This window comes from Branchiostoma floridae, chromosome 7 (assembly GCF_000003815.2).
Source record: "Branchiostoma floridae strain S238N-H82 chromosome 7, Bfl_VNyyK, whole genome shotgun sequence".
Lineage (NCBI taxonomy): Eukaryota > Metazoa > Chordata > Leptocardii > Amphioxiformes > Branchiostomatidae > Branchiostoma > Branchiostoma floridae.
In genome coordinates this window covers 11,956,787-11,966,818 of record NC_049985.1, presented here as the reverse complement: position 1 = coordinate 11,966,818, position 10,032 = coordinate 11,956,787, and the positions used below count along the sequence as shown (strand labels likewise).

The following is a 10,032-nucleotide window of genomic DNA, read 5'->3' as shown; positions in this document are numbered from 1 at the left end:
CATAAAGCTAATAGTGCTCATTATGTTGTTTTAAAAGCTGCTTTGCTGAGACAACCAAATTTAAATGAAATTCGTATTATAACTCTTGAAGTGCCATATGAGTATTTTAGTTTGATTTTGCTCCATTTTCAGAATAGGCTCTAAGCATAGGATTGAGTAGCATTATAAGTTATGTTTTCTGAACCCAACAGTGCCAGTAGAGCAATCACTTGGGTACGGAAACAAAAATCTTCTTCATAGTTGTGATAATCTTTTCTTATTCTTTCCACAGATCCGTAAAAACGAGCGTTGCGGCTATCTGGAAAAGCAAGGAGGGTAAGCCACCAAACTATATTATGATATTTCTTTTCATCCTTGTATGGTAATTTTGATCATACATTAGTGTTACAGCTTTCATTTCTACCCTTTAAAATCAAAATGCAGCATATTCTCAGGAATCAATCAATTATTCAGGACTACCAAAATGTTAATGGCATAGTTGAGAACTGGGAGTGACATTATATGGTCTACCTGTATTTTCCTTTCATTCCTTATCTTTTTACGACCCTCGTTATTACACTGAATGATGTCTTGATCCCATAGGACAACTCAAGAAGAACATGTGCCTTTTAATTTTGAGTAAAAATTAACCACCAAAGACTGTAACTTCAGAGTCATACTAGACATAGTTGTCAATCTTGGAGAATAGGAAATTCTAATACATAATGCCATGCAATGTTGCGATTACAGCTCCACAAAATTATGTATGCAAGTCAGTATTGCACTGTACATGATTGTATCAATTCAAAGTATGATTTACAAAAGCCAAAAGTGTCACACAAAGTAGATCTTTGTCTCACGTGTATGCAAGTTTGTGACTAATTCAGGCTCAGAAGTAAAACTTTGACCCTAAAACTGTTGAACGTCTTCAACCTTATTTCCTGTAGGAATCCCTCCTTGTTCTGCCCTCTGGCCCTCTTAGGAAAAACGTCTTCCTGTAATCAAATTGACCTAATTTATTCAGGCCTTTGGCCAGCTGCGAAAGTGACTAAAATCAATTTTTGTTTGCCACATATTGCCTTATCTTCTGGGCATGAGGCCAGGGAACTTTATTGAAGAGACTCCGAGATAATTTCTTTATCGATGAGAGTCCAGAGCAGTGTAATTTCACAAGTCTAGAACCATGCAAGGTACCATGTGTATCCCTTTGGGACGTCAGTACTGTTGAAATACAGAATAACCATTAAATTTGCTTGACACATTTACTGAATCGTATTAGATGATAGATTTCTTGGATTTACAAAAATAAGATCACATTGCTTACCAATCGAATTACATAATGTCACATTTGTAACCATGACTGATGCTTGTAAGTTAGCAATACCGGAATTCAGACATATCTACTGCCTTCCTGTGCAATTATTCCTCGTATTGCTGCAATAATGTACTTCATGTTCATTTTTGTATCGAAAAACAATTTCTGTCATAAGACAGCTGATGAATCAATTGATTTTTCAACCTTCTGTGTTAGATGGTTATTTGATTTCAAATTAACATCCAACGTAACTGTTTCTGATTAATTGGCACGGTCTATACTAAATTCAGTTCAGACTGAATGATGAAGTTATTTATGGACTAGTGGTGAATAAAACAATTCACGCAAACTAAATAAGTAAAAAGGATGGCACTACTACATGGTGTAGGTGTAGTGTACATGCATTGTTGGGTACGTACATGTATGATTGACCAAAGGATACAAACATACAACATACATGTCAGTAATTATTGAAAATGTAAATTTTTTACCATTTCTTCCTGGAAAATAAAGACCTTCTGTATACAAAAGGTTTCTAGTCTGTCCTCAAATACATGCAGGCTGCCATAGGTATTACCCATTGCCCTTGAAAGCAAAAGGGTATCATCACTTTGGAATGTATGAAAAAAGGCTGTAGGACCATCTTCTTTGTTCCAGAGTCCAAAGTCATTTTGTACAGTACTGTTGTTTTAAGGCTGGTGATTGTGTGTTCATGCAGGAAACAGAGTAATAAGGGCTGGAAGAAACGCTGGGTGGTGTTTGATGGGTCCGAGCTCATCTACTTTGAGAGCAAAGAAAAGGTAAGGCTGCTTGTTCCAATTAAATCAACAACTGCCATTAGATAGTCTTGACAAAATAAAGTGGGCCCTATTGAAAATAAGTTTGTCTTAACTGAATAGGCCACCCAGGCGTTTGAAAACAAACAAACAAACAAACTACATGTTTGGACAAATGTTTCTAATAGTTTTGCTACATTCATTCATGCATGCCTTGATGATGTTGACTTGTGGTACACTATCAGTGTAAATATACAAGAAGTGCTAATAGTATATGATACAATAATTAACAAATACAGCCTCTAATTTCTGATTACATGCACAAGTAGTACAGATCTGCAAAATAGTACTAGTACTTCCAATATGTAAAGTCAAAGAATTTGCAGTTCTATAATTATTTGTTGATACCAGACTCATATTGATCCATGTTTATCACATTATTACAAATTCCATAAGTATGATAGTGTGCCTGAGTGTCTACCTGAAATTCTTAATCAAAACAAGACAAAACAAACAAATATTTGAGACGTGTTTGGATATCATGTATAATGCTGTTTTTTTCCCTCTGGGTTTTGCCTTTGTAGGCTCAAACCTCCTTGTCCAAGAGGATTATTCCTGCCTTTACAATGACGGGTGTCACGTACCCCCCTAAGGTAAGATCTGAACCTCCAGTGTTCACAACACAGAGTATTGAGCCACAAATGCTTGATCTAAGGATCGTTCCTGCCCTATGAAAATTGTATTGCTCCCTGAAGTAGGAATTAGAGTATTTAAAGTGATTGATGACTTCATTTTACAGACTATTAACTCCAGAACTGAAGATCATTCCTGCCTTTACAACTGACATACCCTCAAACACACTTTTGATGGATGAGTTCTCATTTACAAAAAGACATGGAAATAAAGATCATTCCTACTGTTATGATTGATTTGTTTTCAATTATTCTACTGATCAGTTTTAAAGTCAGGAGTCTAGTTTTAGTGCTCAAAATTTAGGACAACGTCAGTGCCATTGCAGAATTCAAGATTCGAATTTCAGAAATTCTAGAAAATATACAGAGCTGTTACCTCAAACCCAAGCTATCGACAACTCCTGCACCAATTTACTGGCTCAGTGCGCTTGCACTGTACCTCAGAATTGATGGGCCCTAATATGAAGGTAGTAAATTGTATAGGTATAATCCTTCCCTAACTGTTGCAGTGACAACTATCATTCTTCACCACATAATGTCTTACTAGGCCACCTGTAATTAATGTTGTCTCTTGTGAGAGAAGTAAATTTCAAATACATGTAATAGATCAAACATAACCTTTACAAGAGTCAGACCTTCCATAATATAAAGTTGAGTCACCATTTGTTGGTAAATATGTCATTTTGTGCGATGAATATATTAGGTACAGAAACCTTAACATTATCTCTGTCAATGTTACATTTTATGTATACAGGTTTGTACAAATTTTAGGCATATTAATCCAGAGCATTTCACATTGTGGAAATTGCTCTCAGACTTGGCAATCACTGCATTGTTCTTTTCATATCCATGTACAAGGCAACCCTATATGCTAGATAACTGTTAAGCATACTAGCCATTGCAGTTTTCTTTTATTGACTTTAAAAAAATGCTCAATGCATTTTCAACCCTTAGCAACAACGACCAGACTGATTTGACCTGATAGTTTTTACTGACTGCAGGAAATTTGACATACAGCTACCCCCTCAAGCGTGTAGTGCCTCTTGTATAGATCAATATCATGAGTATCTATCATATACACTGTATGCTCTACATGTTTGGTTTTTTAAGTCCAAGTGTCCTTTGCATTCAAATGGAGATGATTTTGGAACACATGAGTTTCTGGCATTGCAATCAACTTCTAAAGATGTCTTTGAAATCACAGTAAGTAAGATCAAGGAGGTTAACCTCCTTGGTAAGACAATTACCTAACTTTATGTATGAATTGTGATGCATTTTGCAGGGAGACACTGGCAAGCCTAACCGGTTCAATCTGGAAACAAGGGCCAGAACGTACCAGTTTGCTGCTGCTACCAATGGTGAGGGTTGGTCCATTGAAAAATCTTACTATTGTCTCTTATATTATGGATAAAATCTCCCCATGAAATAAATCTTTTTGATGCCAGCATTTCATCTCTAAACATAATACTCCTAGTCCCCTTCCCAAAGCCTTTTAGATAAACAATGCATTTCTAGTATACTGGACGTTTTGGACTGGTCACATGTTTTAACTTCTTCTTCTCCTGACGTTAGAGGAGTGACTCTGGAGGCCACCAAGGTTTTCCTCCCTCCAGTGTGTCCAAAAATGTCAAAACATCTTAACAGTTTTCATGATAACTACATTAAAGAAAGGTGAAAAAGTACTTGTTTGACCAATAATTTTTTTTCAGATGAGATGAATCTATGGGCTAGCAGTCTCATGCAGGCAATAATCGAGATGGAGACCAAGGTGAGTCATCAATGTTAATGTTACCACAACCATTCATATATATTTACACTATTCAGTAGCAAAATCGATTCTGAAATACTAACATTGCTCCCAACCAATCAAACTTTCGCCCAGTATACCATTCCAATCATGCTGTGTCACAATGTCAGCATAAAGGAATATCCATAATTCTGTGGTCATAACTTCACACACATGAGAAAGTAATCTGTTCAAAGAAGTAGAAAGCACAGCTGTTCCATTGAAGCCACAACTGATAGCACAAAGCTGATGTTGCACAAAAGTATTGATTGCTTAGAACTGTTCCTGTGACATGAATATTCTAGAAAATAGAAAGCCTTCAGCAACAAATCTTATCAGTTGACCAGGGGAGCAAGGAAACGTATTGTCGCAGCGGACCTAATTCAATTCTAGGTATCTGCAGGGAGAACTGGAACTGTGACTTGCATGCTGAACATCTGTTGTGCAATAGTTATTCAATGACAATAGTATTAGTGTCAGGAATTCAGCACCAAGGACAGAGGCAATGATGTCTGAGCTTCCTTGAGAACCAAAGATAGGAATGATACTGTCTGTGAATATCACTCAGGATCTATGACATTCACGATCAAGGACAGGTTGCTAGTTTGAATACTATCCAGAACCAAGGATATGGGCAACAGCCTCAGTGTGAGTACCATTCAGCACCAATGACAGGGGCAATAATGTTAGTACGAATGTCACTCAGCATCTAGGACAGGGGAAATATTGTTAGTTTGAAATTCACTCAGCACCAAGGACAGGGATGGTAGTGCTGGTGTGAATATCATTCAGCATCAAGGACAGGTTGTTTAGTGTGAATGCTATTCAGTACCAAGGACAGAGGCAATACCCTCAGTGTGAATATCATTCAGCAACAGGGCCAGTAAAGTCTGTGTGAATGTCACTCAGCATCTAGGACAGGGCCAATATTTTTTATAGGAACGTCAGTTAGCATCAAGGACAGTGATAACAGAATTTTATTAACGATCAAGGACAGTTATTTTTATTGCAAATACCATTCAGCACCAAGGACAGGGGTAACAGTGTTAGTGGTAATGTCATTCAGCACTGTTGACATGGACAGTAGCATTAGTATGAATATTATTGTGAGTGTCAGTCCTGGATAGGTACACTAATGTTAGTGTTAGTGTCATTCAGCACCAAGGGCAGGAACAATATGACTGAAGTATTGAACAAAAACAAAACAAATATACTGCTTTTAGTTTGACATACAGGAAACTCTGGGCTGCTATCACTCTCTGTGACTACAAAACTGCTCAATTTCTCTCACAAATATCATTGGCAGCACCACAAATGTCACAGTATCAAAGGAAAAGTAGGTCACAATTTAAATTCCAGCTCGAGAATTAAACTGACAAATGCAGACTGATGGCACAGATACTGTGGGTATTCCCGCTTCCCTGCCACCAGATTACTCCTCCCTGGCTACCCGTTATTTACTACTTCGCCTGACAGCTTGACTGATTGGAGTCATTTATTGTTGTTTCCCAGAAGCCTGAATACGCCTTCAAGAATGGAGGGGAGATGTGGGACTATGATAAGAAGGTAAGGAAAGCAACACATCACTATCAGAGTTTATTTGGGTCCATAGAATTATGGGCTGGTAAGAAACTGGGGGAGGTTTAAGGGCTATATTGCGAGGCCTTGTATTCATTATTTTCTGTGTGAATTTAGCTAGAGTGCTGCCATGCCACCTTGCTGCTGCATGTCAAAGTGCAGAATTTTGGTGATATTTTTGCCAACTATTTTGTACTATGTTACTTTGAATTAGATAAATTCCTGTTCCTTTTTCCAGGGTTGGCTAAAACTGGAAGGTACCAAGGGGAAAAGGTACAATAAAATTCTTTTTGTGTTTCACACTTTTTGTGCAACAGTATAAACACTGAGATTGAATTTCTCCATAAATGCACTAATCTGTTACTTATTTGTAATGTTGCTTTACTAAAAGAAGTCCACTGTTTCAGCATCATTGCCATCAAGGGAGGTCGCCTGTGCTATTACAATACTACTGAGGTAACAACTTTCCTTCACAATACTAATCCAGTCATGATTACCAATAGAGGTATTTTTTACTCATGGAACTATCCAATATGTTTTCATCTGTGTGAAGCTTAATAAAAGCATTTGGGAGTTTTTAAAAATGTGACTCGTACCATCTTCTTACGTATTGATAAAATCTTTGTCTTCAGGAGAATAATCATTACGACTGTTAAGAGGTTTGTGCTAAGTGTCATGAGCTGCATGAACTGATATGACTTGATATCATAAGTGATTTTTGATACATTATATCACAAGCATACTGTAAATGCATTTAAGTTCGCGGGGATTTAATTCTGCGGTAGCGGGAAAAATGACTTTTCGCGGTGGATTTAATTTCGCGGTAACACCATCGACTGTAGTCTAATACCTTAATAGAAAAATGTTCGCGGTGGATTTAAATTCGCGGTAAAGTGGTCGCCGTGAAAACCGTGAACATTAATCCACCGCGAACATTTCTGCATTTACAGTAGCTTATGGAAAATCCTTGTCCATTCCCTTTCTATCGGGCTATGGTTTGGGTATGGAAAGATCATATTTACTTTTGACATTCCTGAAGCTACAGGTCATTGCTATTTTTCTTCATATGATCACTTTTACTAAGAAGTCATCATTTTCAGAATGTTGAATGTACATTAAGTAGGCCTCTTCTGCACCACAAAATAATTGTATAATGTCCGTATTCTCTTCTATGATCCCAGGATTTTGAAGCAGCCAGTCCTATCAGTAGAATAGAGATGAAGCTGGCATCAGTAAAAGAACCACTGGCGAAGACACCAACCAAGTGGCAGCTGGCAACACCCTTCCAGTCCTACATGTATGTCTCCATGCTTTATTATATAACGTTACTTTGCCTTTATTCGCAGGGTAAGCTATATCCATTGAATTTAAAAACATGGTATTTAGGAATATAAAGAATACGGACAGTGGCTTCAAATTGCTATATTTTCAAAATTCATGTATTGCAGTTTGAAATCACGGTCTGTCAACTTGATACCTCTAAATACTTTGGTTTTAAATTCAACGGATATAGGTTACCCCGTGGATAAAGGTGAACTAGCATTACATGTATATGTTGTCATGCTAGTGAAAGATTCAGAAAATTGTGTCTTGCAATATCTATGTTGTACTTACATGTGTTTGTATATCACATCTACCATCTGCGGTTTTATTGCAGGTTCACTGCAGAAAGCAAGGAGGAGGCTAATGAATGGGTGGAGGCCATGACAGAGGCAATAGGAGAGGGACTGGCAGACTATGCGGTAGGTTCACATGTAGTAGGGAGAGTAGTAGTTTGTTAGAATTGAACAAGCTGGCAAGTTCTATGTTTAGAGGTCAAGGTTTTAAGATAGATATCGCCTGACATGAAAATGCTTTTTCAGTGTTGGGACAAAGCCAAAAATGCAATTAAACAGTGCCAGTCCCTGTCACTGCCTATGGATTTTAAGTTGATGGATGCCCATAGATAGCAAGTTATGTACTACATGCAACATTAGTTATGCGTTATTGAGGAATGGCCTTTTTTACCTTTGGACCAAGGTTATTGGTTCAGAACATGATTTCATGGTGAAGAATGAAGACTTCCTGGCTTGTCCTTTACACATAAATGAATGCCAGTGCTCCCAGAAAGCTGCAAAGGAGGCTAACGCTACGCTAAGGCTGGTGTAATGTTAGGTCATTCTATAACTTCACTGACTCGGGGGTCACCTTGGTTTTATTTCTATGCAATTTAGTGCCAACCAAAGTATTTTATTAGACAGTACAGTGAGTGGGGGAAAGATAACTTGGCAATGGCAGGAAGTGGAGAGAACATCTCTGGACTTGTCTGTCAGTTATAGTCATAATTCTATTATACAGTCCCGTAGAAAGTCAGTTATTAAGATGTATCAGACAGGGCATTAGCTTTAATGGATTACCAGTCAGGTAGGCACTACGCCAAGTTCAATTCCAGTGATAATGTCTGTGATTCCAGACTGTAAGGCTCCGTATCGTTACAACAGAAGTTTCCAATTTTGGAAAGGGATGGCACTCAGCCATGTCCTTTTGGGATGGAGGTCACAACATCATGGGATTTCTCACTGTTAATGCCAAAAGCAGTCATTGTCACATGTATTTTATCAAACACACATATTGTGTGCATAAATATTACTTGACAAAGTATTTCAAAACAACTAGCTTTAAACTATAATTATCATTCCTTTGTTACAGTAATTTGTCATTCTCGTAAATGTTTCATTTTTACTGTACTATTTTGTATACTTAAAAAAGAAGAACGCAATACATTGTCCATCAAAATTTTACTCTAAGGATGTAGTATTTTTCTTTACGTACAGGTCCTGCATCAGGTGTGGGAAGACCCATCCAACAAGTTCTGCGCTGACTGTGGAAGTCCAGGTAAGAGTTTTGTGTTGGCCGTTCTATACCTCCATAAAAATGGGGATATTGTTTTTAGTCTATTTGTCTCTTTGTTTGTTTGTCTTGGTGTGTGTCCTTAGTTATTTTCAAATTATTGAGTGACAGGATGAGAGGTGGAAAATAGTGTAAGTGACCAAATACTGGCAGGATGGGAAGGTTGGCTTGCTGGATCCAATTTTGGGCCCTCAGGCCAGCAAGAAGTTGCATACACAGAATTAGTGAGAAATTTACAAATTTGAATGAAAACAAGAAATCCTTGAAAGTCTAAGTATTTCACCGAGGTATGACATCTATGATTTCTTGTTATTTGTACTTTTATTGGTCAGGAATTCATTATGCAAAGCAAAAGAGTCTAATTATGCAAAGCAAAAGAGCTAATTGTTTGGTAATGTATTTGCTGTCATCGTCTACATGACTTGCACCTGTTGACATTTATCCTCACATAGTTACAAACAAGGTTAACTTGTCGATGTTTGTGTTTTCAGACCCAGACTGGGCGACAGTGAACCTGGGAGTTGTGGTGTGTAAGCAGTGTTCAGGGATCCACAGAGAGATCGGCCCCCCCATCTGTAAACACAGGTCTCTCAAGATGGACCTCAGGGTCTGGACAGACCACCTTGTCATGGTAAACACCAAGGAACTCTATCTTGTCAAGTGTTATACAATAGCTGAAAATTGCTGATGAAATTACAGAGTCAGATATTTTAATTCTTGGGAGTTGGTACTTGAAACTTATGGTTTAGCAGCTGCTCACGGGAAATTTATGAAAGTAATGAAAATTACAATATGAACAGCATGCGTTTACCTTTAAAGCTCAGACCAACTAAGTGTACTACTGTAACATTAGAAACTTTCTTTTGATTTTTTTTCTTACAGCTCCTCAAAGAAATAGCCAACCACAATGCCAACCACTATCTACAGTATAACCTACCGGAGAGTGAGAGAATTGAAAAGGACTCCCCCATGTAAGTTCCAAATATCATCATAGATTAGAAACATGTACTTGGACTG

The 10,032-nt window shown here is 37.7% G+C and overlaps 1 protein-coding gene across 1 annotated transcript in view; it reads left to right on the top strand.

The window, feature by feature from the left end:
• LOC118419078 (arf-GAP with Rho-GAP domain, ANK repeat and PH domain-containing protein 1-like) overlaps positions 1-10,032 on the top strand; it is a 50,170-nt gene that overhangs the window by 22,721 nt on the left and 17,417 nt on the right. The window contains exons 7-18 of the mRNA XM_035825358.1: positions 2,013-2,094; positions 2,655-2,723; positions 4,045-4,120; positions 4,472-4,530; positions 6,061-6,114; positions 6,365-6,399; positions 6,534-6,582; positions 7,308-7,423; positions 7,784-7,868; positions 8,940-9,000; positions 9,507-9,646; positions 9,898-9,986. Of these exons, the coding sequence (XP_035681251.1) occupies positions 2,013-2,094; positions 2,655-2,723; positions 4,045-4,120; positions 4,472-4,530; positions 6,061-6,114; positions 6,365-6,399; positions 6,534-6,582; positions 7,308-7,423; positions 7,784-7,868; positions 8,940-9,000; positions 9,507-9,646; positions 9,898-9,986 (915 nt within the window). The remainder of the gene's footprint in view (positions 1-2,012; positions 2,095-2,654; positions 2,724-4,044; positions 4,121-4,471; positions 4,531-6,060; positions 6,115-6,364; positions 6,400-6,533; positions 6,583-7,307; positions 7,424-7,783; positions 7,869-8,939; positions 9,001-9,506; positions 9,647-9,897; positions 9,987-10,032) is intronic.